This window comes from Mastigoproctus giganteus, chromosome 5 (genome assembly GCF_048544385.1).
Source record: "Mastigoproctus giganteus isolate SK-2022 chromosome 5, ASM4854438v1, whole genome shotgun sequence".
Taxonomy (NCBI): Eukaryota; Metazoa; Arthropoda; class Arachnida; order Uropygi; family Thelyphonidae; genus Mastigoproctus; species Mastigoproctus giganteus.
In genome coordinates, this window is record NC_143579.1 from 42,302,050 (window position 1) to 42,323,756 (window position 21,707).

The 21,707-nt window shown below is 38.0% G+C and overlaps 1 protein-coding gene across 1 annotated transcript in view; it reads left to right on the forward strand.

Annotated features, from left to right (window-relative positions):
- The window catches only part of LOC150085327 (uncharacterized), a 132,271-nt gene that overhangs the window by 59,479 nt on the left and 51,085 nt on the right, over positions 1-21,707 (forward strand). The window contains exon 7 of the mRNA XM_090373152.1: positions 2,887-3,001. Coding sequence (XP_090229278.1) covers positions 2,887-3,001 — 115 coding nt within the window. The remainder of the gene's footprint in view (positions 1-2,886; positions 3,002-21,707) is intronic.

Here is a 21,707-nt window from a genome sequence, read left to right on the forward strand (position 1 = left end):
AGTCTCCCAGCATATTTGTACACAATAGTACAGTCAAGCGTTCCTTAGAAATTTTTCCACCCTGGCACTTTTCCTTTTTTAGATTCATTGTTTTTTCAGGAAGAGCTTTAAAAAACAACCCTGTTTCGTCACAGTTTTAAATATCCTTAGCTTCAAAATCACGACATAACTCTTCAATTTGACGGTCCACTCTGTTACAACCCCAGTATCAACAGATCCACCTTCACCACTTACGGTTTTCCAAGAAATTTTATGCCGAGTTTTGAACTTGTCTAGCCACCCCACAGAAGCTTTGAACTCATTTACTCCCATAGATTTTGCAACCTCCAAAGCCTTTTCCCTAATAATAGGCCCATTAATGGGAATTTTTTTAGCACGTGCGCGACAAAACCACTCATACGTAACATTGTCAATTTGAAGTCCAACAGTTTTCGGGAATGATTTTTGAACGTGATCATTTCCATGTTGCCAAAATTGTTTGAGCAGTTCATTTTTTTTTTTTTTTTTTTCTTTAGGATGTCGCTTACCTGCGTCTTCCCGATTTTGAATTTTGCAGCGAGATTGCGAACACTATTTTTTTGCCGATCATATGCATTAATGAGTTCGACTTTATCTTTTAAAGTTAAATGTTTACGAGAAGACATTGTGCACTTCACACGACACTGAACAAAACTGAAAACTGAAACTGAAAAGACGAAAGGCCGACCAAATTCACCCCGCCCCCTGCACGCACTGAATTCATCAGAAGTTTTACACGTGCCTTAAAAATTCTTGAAAAAGGGTTTACAACCGCGACGTAAACCTTGATAAAATTCAGAGAATCAGAAATAGATTGAGGCAATATGTGGAAGAAACGTTCCTAGAAAAAGGGCTGTGATCTCTCCCGCAGTCCGTTATGGGGAGATCAAATTAAGTGCTAATCTAAACGAAACAGTGCAGATTGCCTGTCTGCGTCCGTTACAGAGAATGTCCGCTAGACAGAAGCTGCAAACACGTTAAAACCAATGGAGGTGAGTTGGGGAATTTGAAAATGTCCGTTGTAGAGAGATGTCCGTTAACGAGAGGTGTCCGTTAGGAGAAGTTTCACTGTATCTGTAACATCCACCATTTTGAGCTATCCGTGTGCTGCACTCACGAGACTGATTACAGCGCCACTTGGTATGGTGAAACTAGAGGCCTTTAGTGACACACAAAATGATCTATGGTGCCACACTTTAAAGCAAAAAATTAGGAGGCATTACTTTCGTACTGGTCCTTGTATTTCTGTTTATCAAGAAAAATTGCTTCTGTACAGCCTACATAGAGGCAAAAAATGGATTTTGTGGTACAAAACAGGCATAGTAACTGCTCTAGTCATGAATATTTAATTGACAGCAATATACATTGTTATATATTCTCTTATTATCCCTGTTTTGTAAGAGCACGACATTATGCGACAATGTTATGTATGTCTTGCCCAACCATTGGGAATGTTTTAAGACTGCAGTAGAAATCAGGGAAGTTAAAAGCTTACAGTGTCAGAAGTTTCATCTTTATCCTGTAGAAATTTATTTATTTTTATTTTACTTATTTATTATTTTTAACTCATTTGTGAAACTCGGTTTGGTGGGAGGGATCATGCTGCTCAAATTCCTTGAGCAGCATGATGCATAGGTAGACTGTGTTGTTTGAAGATAATAAAGAACTCAAAACCTCAAGACTGTGTCATTGGTATTATTATGTTTATTTCTAAATCAGAAGTATGTACATAATGGGGTCAGACATTTCATGATATTTTCTTACCACTTCTTCAGTGTTAAACTAAGAGTTATTATTATGTAATTCTTAGATCTGTTCGGATAAATTTGTTTAAGGTTATTTTTATATAAACACTCACCAGCTGTCTTCTTTGCAATACAGAAGTCACAGAAGATCACTTTAGTCACAATAACTTGTTGATTTATATTTTGTCACATTTTAGGACAAAAGCCTCAAGTTGTGTAGTGAATTAACATGCTTACAAGTTAGCGCAAATGCATCAGATCTGCTCGCATCTTATTCTTGGTGGTAGCTACCACCCAGACGGCACCGATTCGGAGCTGATTGGCTCCTCTTCGGTGGGGAAGCAGGCACCCTGGTGTTACAATGATGGCAAGGCATTTGCAAAGTATAACTCCACAATATGTTGTAAGGTGTTGTGTTGTTGCAACTCGTTGTTTCATATTCACAATATGAAGTATACATAATGATGCCAATCTTATAACTATTTAGTAGTTGCGAGCAGATCTGATGCATTTGCACTAACTTGTAAGCATGTTAACTCATTATGCAACTTGAGACATTCCCTAAAATGTGACGAAATTCAAATTACTGCACGCCATCATTGCAACACCAGGGTGCCTGCCCACCCACCGAAGAGGAGCCAATCAGCTCCAAAACGGTGCCGTCTGGGTGGTGGCATCTGCTGGGAATAAGTAACAATAGTCTTCTTCTATGGTGAAGAGTTACTTATTCGAGTTCTTGTGACCAGCATGATCTTTTGTGACTGATATTGCAAAGGTTCTAAAGGTTTTGGTGGAATTAAACGTTTACGTATTATTGTTATTTAATTCTACTAAAAAATTTAAGATTTCCATAATAATTACCCTTAGTTACTGTCTTTGCAATCACTGAAGAAGTGGTAAGAAAATACTACAAAATGTTTGACCCCATTATGTGCATATTTTCAATTCAGAAATAAACATAACAATACCAACAGGTTTTGAGTGTTTTGTTAGTGACTGTTTTAGGCCGAATTTAAAATACATGATAAACATACTGTTAATTATGGTTTCTTGCAATTTCTGCATACTTTACAGGATATTACCATAAATAGTATTAATGCCATTTGATCCCTTTTCAAATTAGGCTAGTATTGTTCCAGTTCATTTATCAACTTTGGAAGAACATCAGCAGGACAAGAAAAGAGAGCAGAAACGATTACAGATATTATTGGCAGGAGTTAAAGAAGCCTTTCAGAATGGTAATTTGCATATTTTTTGTTGCCATACAACCCCCAGTTATTCTTATTCTGAATTACATAAATTTAATAAAAATGTTTTACAATAAAATATTGTGCTAAAAGCACAATTATAACAGTTCTTCATAAAAAATTATCTTAGGCACAGGTATTTTAATACTGATGGCATAATTTTAACTGTTTCTGATGTGTGTATGCCAATGACTGTCTGATCCATGGGTTGTAGGCGTCTCCATAACCAGGTGGGCAGGAGCAGCAGTGTGTAGCACACGCTTCTTGATTAGACTGGGGTTCGAGCCCGTGACCACCAAATACGGAGGATGCGGAAAGATCAGGGAATGACCACCACATATCCCAGATTAACATGGTCTTAGTTGCTAATGCTCCTAAAAACCAAATAACAATAACATCCATGGGTTGTAGTGAATGCTGCAATAATAGGAGGCAAGCAAAGACACTTGATATTGCCTTTGTCACACAATAAAATTTCATCCAATGGAATTGCAATGCATTTTATTGTTATAAAATGCATTGCAACAAAAAATACCCAAAAATGTCAGTTTAGGTTACGCTGGTATTCATTTAAAAGTGTGTGTGTGTGTGTGTGTGTGTGTGTGTGTGTGTGTGTGTGTGTGTGTGTGTGTTGCTTATTTCCAAAGGTAGTCTAAGTTCGCTTCTTTTTCTTAATCACAAGTGTATCCCTTTTTTTTTTTTTTTTTTTTCCAGATTTCTCAGTGATCCCTTTATTATGAGTGAAGAAAAAAAGTGATATGATAACAAGCCAAAGCAATGTAAATGATTAAAATTAGAAGAGAAACTTGAAATCATCAAATGCCATGAAAAGGCACTTTGTTTGCCAAACTCACACAAGACAAAGGAAAAAATGAATCATCTATAAGAAGAATTGTAAAAGAAAAGAATCAGTACAAAGAGCATGGAATAACTACTGACTCTTTTGCCTCGAAAACGATCGTAAAGAAAAGGAGCTCTTTAATGGTAAAAATGGAACGTCTGCTATCAATATAGATAGAAGATTGCAATCAGAAGTGAATCCCGTTAAGTTAAATGGAAATTAAAACAAAAGCTACGAGTCTTTTCAACGCACTTAAAGAAAACGTAACAGAAGAAAATTACGGAGAAGGAGCAATTAATGAAACATTTTCGGCAAGTTGTGGTTGGTTCTTTTGTTTTAAAAAAATGCCCGGGGGATTCATAATGTCCATATTGTAGGCAAAAGTGCGAGTGCAGACAAAGATGCTGCCAAAAAATTTCCTAAAGAATTTATAGAAATTATTGAAAATGGTGGATACAAAGATAACCAAATTTGTAATGTTGGTAAAACTAGTGGTGCTGGTGGCACCAGCTGTATGCTAGCTAAATTAGTGCACTAATAAAATTAACTAATAAAGAAGATTTTAGGGAGTGTTACTCAAAAAGAAGTTATATTTTAGATAAAATAAGTGTTGGTGAGTGATAGGTTAAGATTTGGGACCTGAGGGTGGTTTCATTTTCCGACTGTGAACATTTTTCAAAATGGCTACCATTATTATTCTTGAATGTTGGAAAACATGGGAAATTTCAAGGTCGATAAATTTTTAAGGAACTATGATCAGTCACTGGGACTTCTTAGCAGAACAGTTCTGCTACCTGATAGCTTTGCTGTAGAAGTTTTCAGGATACCAAATTGTATTTAAAAATACCCACTTGTTGCTGAGTTATTAATTTTTGTAAATTTCAAGGTCACAGTGATTCTACCGAGTCAGCCATTTGGATTTATCCATGATATAAAAGAACTACAGCAGTGCCACCTGCTTGTTCAGTGGTGACTAGCAAATCTGCATAAATTGCGACATCATGAGGAAGCTTCACCATTGAATAAGAGCTACCACATCTATATGGCTGCAGCAGGTTTGGCAGGTCGGCAGCTTAAATTTATTGCCTTTAATAGAAAAAGAAGCCTCAAGACTAATTAGCCCAGACGTGGTGGTATCTGCAACCAACAAGATCAGCTGATGACGATATATATTAAACTAGCCACACTCATTATTATGATATTGTCAGGAAAAATTGAGGAGTGTGTGGACATCCTAAAGGACAGAAAAATAAGCATACTTGAATTGAACGAATCAAAATGGAAAGGAAATGGGTGTAGAGTTATTAGGAGGCTATTAGGTAATAACCTCCTCGTATATTAGTCTTGGGGTGATGTAGCAAGGACGGGTGTAGCCATCATTATAGATCACAGGATTAAGGAAGGGTTGATGGAGGTGAATAATATCAGCAACAGACGGACTCATGTCGATTAAACTGCAAAAGAATGACAGCGAAACATTGAAGATAGTACAATGTTACGCACCGCAAACCGGTTGTGAAGAAATGGAGAAGCTGGAGTTTGAGGACAAGCTCAAAGAGAACATCACAGGTGGAGATATAGTTATCGTGGGTGACCTGAACGCAAAAGTCGGAGTGGAGAGACAAGGACTAGAATGTGTTATGGGTCCGCGTGGCTGGGTGAAAAGGGGGCGATGTTCAGGAAGGTTATACCTAAGTCAGTGGTGAACAGCGTGGAATCAGAATGGAAAGCATTCAAAGACTGTATAGTAGGACTGACAGCAGGTTTGTGGAAGGACAAGAAATAGAAGGAGATGGAAAGAAACCCCATGGTGGGATGAGAGAGGCTGTGAAAATCAAGAATAATGCATTCAGGACTTCAGAACAGAAATGACAAGAATAATGCATTCAGGACTTCAGAACAGAAATGACAAGAATAAAGAGAGATATGAAACCGTGAAGAGAGAAGCCAAGAGGATAGTTAACGAGGAAAGAAGACTGGTTGGAAGAAATGGAGTGAAACTCTACGACAAGATATCAACGGTAATAAAAAGACGCTGTATGGTATGGTGAGGAAAAGGAGAAGAGATGGTGAACAGAGCAAATACTTGATGAATGAAAATGAGAACCTAATAACCAAGGATGAAGAGATAAGAGGAACACAGCCAGCAAAAGGGACAAAGGCAGGTTGATCATAAAAGTGGGGATGAAAGCGAAGGTACGGAGAGAGAGCATACAGACTTGACTTGGAATGATGTAGTACAGGCATGGAAATACATCAAGACAGGTAAGTCTGCTGGTATGGATGAGATAAATGGAGAAATGCTGGAGGCTACAGACGAGGCAAGGATAGTGTGGACATACAGACTGTTCCGTAATATCTGGGATGAGATAAAGGTGCCGAAGGACTGGAAAGAATGTTTGATCATCCTATTCAAGAAGGGGAACTGGAAAAAGTATTCCAGTTATAGAGACATCACATGTGAGTAAGCTGTATGAGAGAGTGTTAGAGCGGAAGATACGAGGAACAATTGAAAATAGGATGGCCGAGGAACAGTACGGCTTTAGGCCTGGCAGATCGACGGTGGACCTAATTTTCTGCATCAGGCAACTGATGGAAAAGTGTTGTGAACACAATAAAGAATTATGGATGGCATTTTTGGATATAAAGAAAGCGTTTGATGCCGTGAAGAGAGAGAAAGTGTGGGAGGTTTTGAGAAACTTGGGGATAGAGGAACATCTTGTGGAGAGAATTGAGAATATGTGCACCAATACAGTGAGCAAAGTAAGAACAGTGGTGGGGTTGACGGAGAGCTTCGAAATAACATTGGGTTTGAGGCAAGGAGGCGTCCTGTCACCACTACTGTTCACAGCTGTCATGAATGATGTGCAATGTAGAGTGGTGGAACAACTTGGACAGGACCAGATGAAAGTCATGCTCTTCACAGATGACCTCTGATATGGGGAGAGAGCAGGGAACAAGGGCAACGGCAAGTTGATATATGGACTAGTATGGCTAATGAATTTGGACTGGTTTTCAGTCAGGAGAAGAGTGAAGTATTTGTTCTGAAGAGGAGTAGCAAGCTTGACGGATACATTACAATGGAAGGGAAACAGCTAAAAATGGTTAACAACTTCAAGTATCTAGGAAGCACCATTACAAAGACTGGAGTAATAGAAGAAGAAATAAGGATACAGGCGAGTGGGAATTTCTATAGGCAGACAAGAGATCTGATTTGGAACAGGAACATACCACTGAAGTGTAAGAAGGATATATATCGGGCGTATTATGTACCAATTTTGACATATGCATCTGAAACCTGGACTATGGGGAAAAGGGATGAAAGCAGAATTCAGGGGGCATAGATGAGATTTGTGAGGAGCATAACCGGAAAGACAAAATCAGGAATGGTGTGATTAGGGAGAGAATTCAGGTTGAAAAACTCCAGAATAGGATTGAAAGGTCCCATTTGAAATGGTTTTGACATGTCAAGAGGATGAAAGTGAGGCATTTGCCAAGAAGAATGTTTGATTTACAATTAAGGGACAAAAGAACAAGAGGAGACTAAGAATGAGATGGCAGGATACGATAAAGACTGTCATTAAGAGAAGAGGAAATTGGAGTGAAATCAATGATGGAGAGAAGTACACAGACAGGGCATGGTGGCGAGGCTTCGTATGTCGATCCGTGGAATTGCGGAACGATGATGATGATGAAAACTGGTTTGTTTTGGTAAAACATACCTTCTAGAACTTTTCTGTCAAAAAATGAAAAAACTCAAGGTTACAAGGTATCAAAAGATTGTCTGGCACTTTTCCTGGACAGAAATGCATCTGGTGATTTTAAATTAAAACCCATGCTTGTGTATCATGTGGAAAACCTCCGAGCACTTAGCAGTTACGCAAAGAAGACTCTCCCAGTTGTTTGGCATTCAATGAAACAATGAAACAATGAAAACTTTGTTTGAAGGTGGTTTAAAACTTACTTTTATCCTGCAGTCAAAAGTCATCAGTCATACTTGTGACCAATCCTAAAATGGATGCTTGCGAGCACCTTCACTTAAGCTGAAAATTTTATATATAAATTTTTGTATTTAAATTTCTCAACTTTCTGGATATTCTACAAAAATCCTTGCCAATCTTTGCTAGAAAATCTTCCTTTTTTGTTTTTTTTTTTTTTTTTACCCAACAAACACTTCAAATTCTACGAAATAGCGTAGGATTGTATAATGATGTCATAGAATTCTGTAGTCTACAGTGGACACAGAACTCGACTTCAACAGAAAACATGCAAGCGACTGCCAGATAGATTTACCTTCGTCCTATCAAGAACCTCTGTAAATGCACTTATTAATTCAGCCTACATAATAGGCTCATAAAAAAAATTGTAATTTTTTGTAAGAGATACTCTCCAACCTTCTTGGAAAGAAAAACGAAAACAGCTTTATAAGTTGTTTTGCCTCCACTCCACTGCCATGACATGTGATGCGAACTTGATAGTTAAAACACACTGTTATCAATGTTCCCATTGGACATATTCAATTTAGTGAGAAAAATTTTGGAAAATACTTTGTTCAGAGTACGATCATTGTTGCTGTGGTGTTGCTACAGACCAAGGATACTGCCTCATTCGATTCTCAGTTTCGCTGCTGCAGTAGGTACCGTATATGTATAGTGCTGACTTTAAAGGTGATGAAAGCGTTATAGTAAGAAATCTTTTGATTTTGTGTGCAAATGCTTAAATGTATTTTCTTTTAACCGATTTAACTGAAGGTACTAAATCCTTTCAAATTGGATAAGTATTTTTTTAAAAATACCGAAACGAACATTATGGTGAAAAAAATTATGCATTAACACTACTTCGCAGTCGTCTGATTTAGAATGCAAAGAAAAAATCTTTGCATTTACATTCATTTCAAATGCAAAGAAACAAAAAATTAAGTGTGTGTCTCTTCCTCTTGGGAATATGATTATTTGGCAATAGATAATAGTAGTGGAACTGGTGTAATTTGCTTACTATGTGAAGCGTGTTTGGCTGACTATTGGAAGTTGAATTGTGACAGACATTACCAAACATGCCATACAAATTTTCATGAAGCTTTTCCCAAATTTAGTGATATTAGGAAAGCTAAACTTCAAGAAGAAAAAAAAGAAACTTGAAAGAAGAAAAATATTTTAAATTTAGGTCAAGCTAACAGTAGTAAAGTGCTAGCGAATGAAGTTTCATTTATTTTATCAAATATAATTGCAAATTGCAAAAAATTCATTGCCTTACACTAGTGGTTGAAATAATAAAAAAATTGTGTAGTGTCATCATTCGAAGTGCTTGCTAGCATCTTACCAGAAAAACAGAAAGCTACCTTGATTAGCTCTACCAAAAATATTCGTTTGAGTAATGATACAGTTTCAAATCGAGTTCATAAAATTGACAGATGTAATATACAATGAATTATTATTAAGTAGAATCGAAAGTTGTGTATTTTTTTTCACTGGCACTTGATAGTCGACTGATGTTTCGGGCATATCTCAACTCGTGCTTTGTTCGTTTGATTCAACAGGATGGCAACTGTGAAGAAAATTTTTTGGCTATTTTGCCACTTACTGGTCATACAACTGGAAAAGATGTATATGATGCACTTATGAAATTCCTCACAGTGCACAAAATTGATGTGAGTAAACTTGTACTAACTGTTACCGATGGTGCAGCTTCCATGATAGGCAAAAACAAAGGCCTTATTGCTTATCTTAATAGAGATGAAAGGATACCTAATTTTGTGCATTATCACTGTTTGATTTATATTGAGGCGGTGTGTTCATGAATGAATGATCAAAAGGAAATTATAGGATATCTTGAAGTCATTGTTAAAGCCAACAACCATTTTGCTAAATCTCTAAATAAGCGACTTCTAAAAATATTTTTGGAATTGTTAATATCGAATTACTGTGGACACAGAATGAAACGGGGACACAATAAATTAACAGGTTTAATAATAGGAAAAACACATACATATATTACATTAGATACATACAGAAAAAGCTTTCGGTTAATTTGTTAACCTTCCTCGGTCAAACTGACAGTTAAGAGTGGAACATGAGGGCATGTACTGCCAATCATGTACACGAACTGCGTAATTAATTGTTGGATGTTGAAGCCTGTGGCTGTGATGCATGTGGACGTTGCCAACGTTTGCCATTAATCAAAATGGTTGTTTCAATGATAGGGTGGACACTTCATCCACTGCTCCTGTTGACCGCGGTATTAGAGCAAGTGATGTTCAACAACTCCAGCCAGGCACGTCGTCAGTAGTGGCGGGACCTATCTACAATCACGACATCGCGGTGTGGGTCAATGTCGTGGCGGGTTGCCCAAACGTGTTCGGCAATGGCCAAGTGTTCTACATCTGCTAAGCGGATTACTCTTTCGTGTTCCAAAAGACATTTTCCGAGCCGTCTCCCAGTTTCCCCGATGTAGCATCTAGTGCAGTCACGGAAAGAGATGCGGTAGACTAGACCACTTTGTAGTAAGGTGGGAACCAGTGTTTTCACTTTAGAGAAGAGGGATCGTAACTTTCTGCCTGGGAGTTGTATGCATTTTATCCCGTGTGATTTTATGATCCTAGAAACCTGTTGTAATAAGTTTCGGTAGTATGGGATAAAGGTGCTCGCGGTTGAGTCATTACCTTGGATGTTTCTGTTGGTCGCTAAGATTCCAAGATTACACTTTCATTCATGGTTGACATCTTGTCATTTAAATGAGTTAATTTGAGGCTACAGGGAAAAGATAAATTTGTGATAGTTTTATATGAGGAGATTATTGCATTTGAGAAAAAAACTTCCAAGTTTTAAAAGGAAATTTGCTTCATTTTCCTACTCTTAAAAATGTCTGGAGGAAACTGCTGGAGGAAACTAATTCTTGTATGCATAATACGGCTAAAAAATTAATTAAAAATGCATTTTTAATTTTTAAACAAGAAAATTTATATTTTAATATATGGTGCTTGCATGTATTGTAAGCTTCAAAATCTTGCTCACTTAAAGCAAAAGGTTAAGAACCCCCTGTTGTAGAGATTGTAATAAATCATATCAAAAAGAATATTATAAATCCAAAATATCACTTAAAATCAAAGAAGGCATTTTATGTGAATGTGAAAGATAAGTGCAAAAAATTGTTTGGAGGAACATAGAAATGCAGATTTACACGTAAGAAGTCTTATGGAAATTAAAGGGGGAAAGATATGCAAATAATGTCAAAAAGAAAAACTGTTTCACGATTTCCAAAATATTCAAGGATTGAAAAGTATCATACAGTATTGTGTATAAAGAATGTGCAAAATATCATCGCATTACAAGTATAATTATGTCATAGGTTGTGAATGTGAAATGAAAGTTCGGAAATTAAGTATATATAATCATAGAAAATCAGAACAACATAGAATGAATCTTATAGGAAAAATATGAGAAAAATTAATTAATTTTAAAAATATAAGAAAATCATTGAATTTTTTTACTCATTTTACCCATAAAAAAGTTGAAAAAAATCAAGTAATTAATTTTTAAGTGATTTTTATTTTTGTATTAAGTCAAATGACTGTTAGTGACTAAAAGATATTTGTAAATACTGCAAATTTGAATAGAGAAAATTTAATTCATTTTACACAAACCTGTAAAAGTTAAGATGACTGAAACTGATTCAGTGTTTTTCAAAAAATATAAACACTCATTAAAAATTCCATTTGTTATTTATGCAGATTTTTATTGTAACACAGAAAAAATACCTACTGATAGACTAATGATAACAATGATTCCTATACAAGGAATTATCAAAAACATAAACCTATGAGTTTCTGTTATTAAATAAAATACATTAATGATATTGAATATGAAGCACCTAGATTATACAGAGCTGTAGATGCTTCTAAAATATAGAATGGTTAGTTGAAGATGTAAAAACAGTATTTAGAATCCATAGCATTAAAGAAGGTATGATATCCCCTTCAAATCAAGAACAGTTAAACTATAATAATGCAAAAATATGTCATATTTATCAAACAGAATTTTGTTATTGCCTTAACCAAGTTAAATAAGGAGATTATGTTAACCAAGAAGATTAGGCAAGCGAAGGCAGATTATGAGAAATATTTGGCAAAAGATGCAAAGAAAAACAGCAACGAGTTCTTTACTTATGTAAACTCTAGAAGGAAAAGGATGAATCAGATTAGTCCACGTAACATAGATGGTTTGACTATTGATGATCATGCTCAGTTTGCTGATAAACTGAATGAGTATTTTGCAGCTACATTCACACATGAGGAGTTATTCAAGCAGGGGAATGCCAGAAGTTTATTAAACTCTAACAGGGAGCTACATAATTTTGTAATAACCGAGAGCAAAGTGGAGGAGAAATTGTTGAAGTTAAACATAAGGAAGGCACCTGGGATGGATGGGATTTATCTAGTTATATTAAAGGAGGCAGCAAAGGAAGTAAGCAAACCTTTAACCATAATTATGAAAGCTTCCTTGGACTCTGGGGAGGTCCCCATGGACTGGAGATGTGCAAATGTATCCACAATTCACAAAGGGGGATCAAAGGGTGACACGAATAATTACAGACCTGTTAGTTTGACTTGTGTTCCAGAGAAAATAATGGGGTCACTGGTTAAGGAAGCGATGCAGGATCATCTAGACAAGACTGCAGTTATAGTTTAGACGCATCGTGGGTTTGTTAAGGGGAAGTCTTTTCTGACAAATTTGATTGGATACTATGGTGTGGTGACAAAGGAATTTGGTGCAAAAAATTATTTTGATATCATATACTTGGATTTTAGGAAAGCTTTTGATACCGTGGTACATGGAAGACTACTGTACAAATTGCAGCAGCATGGCATTAAGGGCAAGTTGGTACAATGGATAAAAGGATGGTTGAGTGGGAGAAGACAGAGTGGTTATCAATTGACACCGCTCTTCGTGGACTAATGTTATTAGTGGAGTGCCCCAAGGTTTGATGTTGGGCCCATTGCTGTTTTTGGTATTTATCAATGATATTGATGAAGGTATATCATGGTTAATGCCTAAGTTTGCAGACAATACAAAAGTTGCCAGGTTGTTAATGACAGTACACTACTGCAACAGGATCTGGAAAAGTTGAGCTGAGAGGTGGCAACTGAAGTTTAACATTGATAAATGTAAAGTACTGCATATGGGTAGCAGTGACCCCAGAGTACCATATAAACTGGGTGGTATTATACTCAGGAGATGGAGAACGAAAAGATAAAAAAAAAAAAAAAAAAGGGTAAACTGCAGCCATTATCAACCCACTGCAAGATGGAAGCCTCCTCAACAATTCATGCTGAGAGAAATGGACCGTAATCTGCCACGCTGGCCCAGTGCAGTTTGGCAGATCGATTGTATTTAGCAGTCAGGGGCTTGAACCCCGGTCTACTCAAAGAGCGTGTGCTACTGCACTCCCGCTCCTGACCACTCGGCTACATAACGAAAAGGATCTGGGGTAATTGTGCAGTCAGATGTGAAGTTTTCTGAACAGTGCAAAAAAAGCTGTAAGAGTATATCATGGTGTCTTGTCAGTGATATACAGGAATTTTGCTAGAATGGATAAGGGGGTGATTGTCCCCTTGTATAATGCCACACTTTGAGTACTGTATACAGGTCTGGAGGTCTCATTTTAGGAAGGATGTAAAGCTGCTGGAACGAGACAGAGAAGGGCAATGAGATTGGTGAGTGTAACAAAAGGTTGGTGTTACCAAGAAAGGCAAGTTCTGCAAATTGCAGCTTCTGGAGACCAGGCACCTGCAAGGTGATCTAATTGAGGTGTATAAGGCCTTGAATGGATTGAGCAAGCTCAATGCTAATGGGATTCTTCCTCTTACTCAGATTTCTCACCTGAGAGAGAGCATAAATTCAAATTGAGAAAAGACAATTGAAGAATAGATGTGCGGAAATTCGCCTTTAGCCAGCAGGTGGTTGATAGTTGGAACAAACTTCCATCTCTTCTAGTGGAGGTCAGCAACTTAAATAAGTTCAAGGCAGAACTAGACAAACATTTGGAGTGAAATGGGAAGGGGAGGGGGTTTGGCTGATGCTCTATAAGCTTGCTTTCTTGCATCATATGCCCTGCTAATGCTAAATATGGCAACTCCCCAACTTATGTAAGGGTTGCGTTCTGCGGAACTCTATGGAGGTCGGAATTTTCCCCATTCTTGTGCAGCACCATGCAACCATGCTCGCTGAATTGATTGAACCAAAAAAGAAGTGTTCAACGAACATGTAAATAGAATTATTTATTGTATTTATTCAATTTTTTATCTCATGTGTAGGAAAAATTACAAAAGCGTGCAATGGGCATCAGTAAGTTTTCCCTCTCGAGCATCGTCGCCAGAATTGACATCTTCAGATGATAAGTACACTGCTGCTGCAGAGGTTGGGGACTGTGGAGATTTAGAAGGGTTTGGCTGCTCAACCTTACGAAAGAACATATTAATGGATGACTGGATAGTGACTTTTTTTCTTTTCATCATAGATTTCTTTGTAGCAAGCAAGCATATCATTCACCCCTCTGTTAACTTTTAAGAATCGTTTGCTGTCAGGATCCATCTTCTCAAACCTTACCATTGCCATCTCTCTGGTGATGAAGCATCTCGGGTCCTCATTTGGTTCAGCTTGAGCTTCGTCAGCATTTTCTTCTTTTGCTATTGCTGCCTGCAAACCAATAAGTTCTTCGGTCAATAATTCCTTCTCTTCTTCCTCTATTAACTCCTCTATGTCTTTGGCATCAACCTCTAACTTGAGTGGCTCTGCAACCTTTACGGTCTTATATGTAACCTCTTCATACGATTCGTTTTTTCAAATCCTTCGAAGCTTCTTACATGCTGTGGGCATGTTTTCTTCCATTCGCCATTTAAACAACTAAGATTTCCAAAAGTCTCTTGACATAAAATTTTTCTCATCATCTACTGCAGACAATGCCTGAGCAAATGTGCGTAAATAGTATGCTTTTAAATTCGAAATAACACCCTGATCCATAGGTTGGATGAGTGAAGTTGTGTTTGGCGGTAGAAATATGACTCTCGGGTCAAATTGAAATCATCTAAATGCATAAGATGTCCAGGAGCATTATCTAATAGAAACAAAATCTTGAAAGGAACATCGTTGTCTTTACAATATTTTTCAACCTCAGGAATGAAGCAGCATTTAAACCAATCCTCAAAGAGAGATATTGTTATCCATGTTGTCTGGTTTGATCAGAAATGAATGGGTAGGGTGGTTTTATTGATGCCCTTAAATGCACGAGGATTTCCAGAATGGTACACAAGCAGTGTTTTTAATCTGTAATCTCCCGCTGCATTAGCCCCAAACAAGAGCATGACCCTATCGTTTGAAGCCTTGAAACCTGGCATTGTCTTTTCCTCTTTTGCAATGTATGTTTGATCTGGCATTTTTTTCCAGTACAGAGCAGTCTTGTCAACGTTAATAATTTGCTGTGTTGGATAGCCAACTTCATCAATAATTTTTTCCAACGCATCACAAAATTTCTCTACAGCTGCAGAATCAGCACTGGCAACTTCACCAACATACTTTATCATTGTGGAAACCAGCACGATGCTTGAACCTGTTAAACCACCCATTGCTTGCCACGAACTTTGGTTGGCGTTCGTCATACTTATCCTTAATATCTTCATAAATACTTGTTGCTTTTGCTTGAATGGTCATTAGACTCAGGGGCACTCACTTCTGATTCTCATTTTCCATCCATATTATTAAACAGCTGTTCCACCTTCAATATAGCACCTGAACACTGTTTTGTGGTCACTGTTGATCTTAAGTGCATTGGTCCTTTGACATGTTCTTTTATACGCGCACTGTCCTTTAAAATAGTATTCACTGTTTAAGCAGCGAGACCTAATTCCCTTGCAATAGATGACAAAACTTTGTCCTGCTTCGTACTTAATCATTTTCATCTTCATTTCTAAATCAATTTTGTTTCGTTTTCTGACACTACCACCACTTGCACTTTCTGTTGGTCACTTTCCCTTCATCGTTGTAGTACATGAATAGGTTAGGTATGAAGAGAAGTTTCTGAAAATTTGTTTTTTATATGATTGAAGATTTTAGTAAAGGGGGACACATTTCACCGTAATAACGTAAAAACCCACACAATTGCAGTTATCAGTATTATCACAAATGCAATCAGATAGAGTTGACTACCCGTTTATAATTAGATGCACTAACCGAAAAACCCAATAAACTGGAACATGCAAATTGTTTTTATTATTTTATGGTAATGACCTCCAGAAACGTGCTTTAGAAAAATATCACAAAGGCATTCAAAATTGATTCCTATAATGGGAACATATGAAAACAATGAAAGCAGTTCAATTTTCATTATAAATATGACCTTTTAGAGAGATAAAAAAACTTAGTAATATAGCAAAAATATTCAACTTCCAAGGACTTGGAACGAATTACAAAAAAAAAAAAAGTGTTATTGGGTTCACATTACAGTATTTTCACAGAACATCCATTTATCCCTACAGATGCAAAATAAGTTTCCATATTTTTTCAGGTTGCGCTGGCCGGCAAAAACTTACATAAAGTCAAATTTGCATAGCATTAGCATTAGCATTAGTAAAGGCATTTGATGCAAGAAAGCAAGCTTATGCAGCATCAGCCAAAAAAAAAAAAAAAAAAGTAACATAAATAAATAAAAATAACCACTTCCACTTCACCCCTCTGTTCGTTCGAAATACCTGTCCAGCTGAGCCTTAAACTTATTTAGGCTATCAACTTCCACGACAAGGGATGGAAGTCTGTTCCACCCACCAACCACCCGCTGGCTAAAGGCAAATTTCCGCACATCTATCCTACATCTGTCTTTCCTCAATTTGAATTTATGCCCTCTCAGGTGATTTTTCTGAGCTAGAGGAAGAATCCCATCAGCATTGAGCATGCTCAAACCATTCAAGGCTTTGTACACCTCTATCAGATCACCCCGCTGGTGCCTGGTTTCCAGACACTGTAATTTGCAAAACTTAAGCCTTTCTTCGTAAGAGAACCCCTTTGTCCCATTCACCAATCTAGTTGCCCTTCTCTGTACTCGTTCCAGCAGCTCTACATCCTTCCTGAAATGAGGCCTCCAGGCCTGTATACAGTACTCTAGGTGTGGCCTGACCATTGCCTTATACAAGGGAATAATCACCTCCTTATCCCTGCTAGAAAAATTCCTATATATCATTGACAATACACCATGAGCTACTCTTGCAGCTCGTCTGCACTGCTCAGAGAACTTCATATCTGCCTGCACCACCACCCCCAGGTCCCTTTCATTCTCTACCACTGTCAGTGTAGTACCACAGAGTTGATACGTTGCTCTGGGGTTGCTGTTTCCCATATGTAGTACTTTACATTTGTCAATGTTAAACTTCATTTGCCACCTCGAAGCCCATCTGCTCAACCTTTCCAAATCCTGTTGCAGCAGCATAGTGTCAGTAGTGTCCTTGACAACCCTGCCAACCTTCGTATCGTCTGCAAACTTGGACATTAAGCCTGATATACCATCATCAATATCATTTATAAATACAGAAAACAATAAAGGCCCCAATACTGAACCCTGAGGGACTCCACTAATAACATTAGTCCACGATGAGCAGTGTCCATTGATTACCACTCTCTGTCTTCTCCCCCTCAACCACCCCTTTATCCATAGCAGCAACTTGCCTCCAATGCCACACTGCTCCAATTTGTGCAGCAGTCTTCCATGTGCAATAGTATCAAAAGCCTTTCTAAGATCCAAGTATATAATATCAAAGTTATTCCCTGCATCCAGTTCTTTTGTGACTGCATCATAGTATCCAATCAAATTGGTCAGGCAAGACTTCCCCTTAACAAAACCATGCTGTGTCCTAGCTATAACTGAAGTCTTGTCTAGATGATCCTGCAGTGCTTCTTTCACCAGTGCCTCCATTAATTTTCCGGGAACAGAAGTTAAACTCACAGGTCTATAATTACTTGTGTCAGCCTTTGATCCCCCTTTGTGAATTGGGGTCACATTTGCACATCTCCAGTCAATGGGTACCTCCCCTGAGTCCAAGGAAGCTCTCATAATTATGGCTAAGGGTTTGCTTACCTCCTTTGCTGCCTCCTTTAATATAACTGGATAGATCCCATCCACCCCAGGTGCCTTTCTTGTGTTTATCTTCAACAATTTCTCCTCCACTTTGCTCTCAGTTATTACAAGATTCTCTAGCTTACTGCTAGAGTTGAATACACCTCTGGCATTCCCCTCGCTGAATAACTCCTCATGTGTGAATGTCGATGCAAAATATTCATTTAGTTTGTTAGCTACCCGAGCAGGGTCATCAACAGTTGACCCATCGATCTCAAGTGGACCAATCTGATTCATCCCCTTCCTTCTAGAGTTTACATAAGTAAAGAACTCTTTGCTGTTTTTCTTCGCATCCCTTGCCAAGGATCTCTCGTAATCTGCCTTCGCCTGCCTAACCTCCTTTGTAACTTGGTTACAGATCAACTTGTATCTATCATAGGCGTCCGTGTCACGCGTTAATTTGTATGTATCCCATGCATTTTTCTTCTCTGCCATATGCCTCATTAGTTCATCTGACAACCATTTAGGCCTAAACCTTGAACAATATTTCTTAGTTGGTATGTAAAGCCTAGTAGCTTCCACGATAAGTTCTTTGAATGCTTCCCATTTTGAATTTGCTGTTGGCAATATCATCAGTTGATCCCACTGTATAGAATTTAAATACTGTCTCAGTCCATTGTAGTCGACTTTACGAAAGCAATACCCCTTCCCTTTACCCCTAATGGTAGTTACCTCTTTGAGTAACTCCCACTTCAGCACACTGTGATCACTGCCACCAAGTGGTTCATTTATCTGCAGATTCTTAATGCATGAAGAATCACTACTGATAATCAAATCAAGAGTATTACTCCCTCTAGTTGCCTCCCGAACATGCTGATGTAGAAAACAATCATCCAATAAATCCACAAAAGCCTTGCTACTGTGTGAGTGACCAGCCCCCAAATTCCAGTCAATATCTGGGAAATTAAAATCCCCCATTATAAGACTCTCTGATTTACTGGCCCACTCTATTTCTCCGAACAGTTTCTTATTATACTCATCAGAGTCATTAGGCCTATAGCACACTCCTACTCTCAATTTTGATCTCCCAATGCTTATGTCACACCAAACTGACTCGACACTGCACTGTCCAGCGATGTCGACTGGCTTCACTTCCTTGGATTTTTTGTGTTTTTTAACTAATAGCATAACCCCTCCTCCCTTCCTATCCTGTCTATCCTTTCTGTAGACATTGTACTCCCCAAATTCCAGTTCTGCATTTCTTATATCTGTGTGACACCACGTCTCTGAAATCCCCACAATATCTGCCTTTGATGTTTTGAGCAATACCTCAAATTCATCAAATTTATTTACTAAACTCCTAGCATTGGTGTACACACAAGTATACATGCACCTGTTCTTTTTCTTAGCTACCCTAACACAACCCATGTGTTTACTTGTACCCCAATGATTCCCAGCAGTCTCTGAAATATCCTGCATCTTATTTTCCAGGCTGCGGCTCATTCCAATAGAAGCAGTGCAAGAATCACTTTCACCTCTGCCAGTGGCTACTGTTAATCTATTAGTCCTTGTATCCCCCCAATCTAGCAGTTTTCCGACCCACCTAACATTGCCTCGATAGCATCAGCAAACATTCTTGCACCCTTTCTATTTAAGTGTATCCCATCCCTGTAGAAGCAGTCTCTCCTGTTAACAAGTACAGACCAGGCTGAAAAAAATTCTACCCCTTGAGCCCTGCACAATCTTTCCAGGGCCGAATTGATTGACAGGGCTCTCATCATATACTCCCTCCTATCGTGTCTGGGCAGAATTGCAGACACTTTCAATGTCAACCCTAATTCACGGCTTTTTTTCATCAGTGACCTGTACTTGTCAAGTAATTCCGCCGGTCTCCTACTCTTAATGTCATTAGTGCCAACGTGTACAACTATATCACCTTTTGTGCCCTTAAAAGATGATATCCGCTCTACAACGTCATCAACTTTTGCCCCTGGCAGACATACCCTGGTCCTATTCCACCTATCCTTTTTACAAAGCATGTTTCCCGTTTCCCTGACAATAGAGTCACCAACAGACTCACCATAAGTTGAGTATTACATAAGTCGGGAGTTCCTGTACATATTATTCATGGTTTAATGTGATAATGATCACTTCAAGTATTTTGATAGTCATGAATGGAAATTAATAATGGTTCCTGGTGGCATTTATGAATTAGATTTCTTTAATGATTATTTAAAACTTCATTTTGATTCAGAAAAAGCACCTATTGTTTTTGACAGTAATTTGTCCGCATGGAGATTCTTAGTTTAATTTAACTAAGAATCTCCATGCAGACAGATGAAGGTTATGGAACTGGCTTTTCAGAAGAGAAGTTATATATTGTGTTAGGGTTTGAACAAAGGTTATATAAAGATAGAATAAATGAAGTTACATATACACCTAATATTACTAATACATATACACTATACATATACGTATACATATACTAGTACATATATTATTAATATTACATATACACCTAATATTAGAGAAGAAAAATGCATGGGATGCATATAAATTATCAAGCGACTCAGAAGCCTATGGCAGGTATAAGTTAATCTGTAATCAGGTCACAAAGGAGGTTCGGCAGGCGAAGGCAGATTATGAGAAATCCTTGGCAAAAGATGCTAAGAAAAACAGCAAGGATTTCTTTACTTATATTAACTCTAAAAGGAAGGGAATGAATCTGATTGGTCCACTTGACATCGATGGTTCGACTGTTGATGATCCTGCTCAGATAGCAAACAAACTGAATGAGTATTTTGCATCTACATTCACACGTGAGGAATTATTAAGGTTTGAAAATGGCAGAAGGTTATCAAATTGTAGCAGGGTGCTTAATGATCTTGTAATAACTGAGAGCAAAGTGGAAGAGAAATTGTTGAAGTTAAACGTAAGAAAAGCACCTGGGGTGGATGGGATCTATCCAGTTATATTAAAGGAGGCGGCAAGGCAACTAAGCAAACCCTTAGCCATAATTATGAGAGCATCCTTGGACTCAGGAGAGGTTCCCACGGACTGGAGATGTGCAAATGTATCCCCAATTCACAAAGGGGGATCGAAGGGTGACACGAGTAATTACAGACCAGTTAGTTTAACTTCTGTTCCGGGTAAAATAATGGAGTCGCTGGTTAAGGATGCATTGCAGGATCATCTAGACAAGACTGCAGCAATAATTCAGACACAGCATGGGTTTCTTAAGGGAAAGTCTTGTCTAACAAATTTGATAGGATATTATGATGTGGTTACAAAGGAACTGGATGCAAAAAACAATTTTGATATCATATATTTGGATTTCAGGAAAGCTTTTGACACTGTTGCGCATGGAAGACTATTGTACAAATTGGAGCAGAATGGTATTAAGGGTAAGTTGCTACAATGGATAAAAGGATGGTTAAGTGCGAGAAGACAGAGGGTGGTAATCAATGGGTGCTGCTCTTCATGGACTAATGTTATTAGTGGAGTCCCACAGGGTTCAGTGTTAGGTCCACTGTTGTTTTGTATATTTATCAATGATATTGATGAAGGTATATCAGGCTTAATGTCGAAATTTGCAGGTGATACAAAGGTTGGCAGGGTTGTTAATGACAGTAATGGCAGTGCGCTACTGCAACAGGATCTAGATAATTTGGGCAGATGGGCTAAGAAGTGGCAACTGAAGTTTAACCTTGACAAATGCAAAGTACTGTATATGGGTAGAAATAACCCCAAAGAAACGTACCA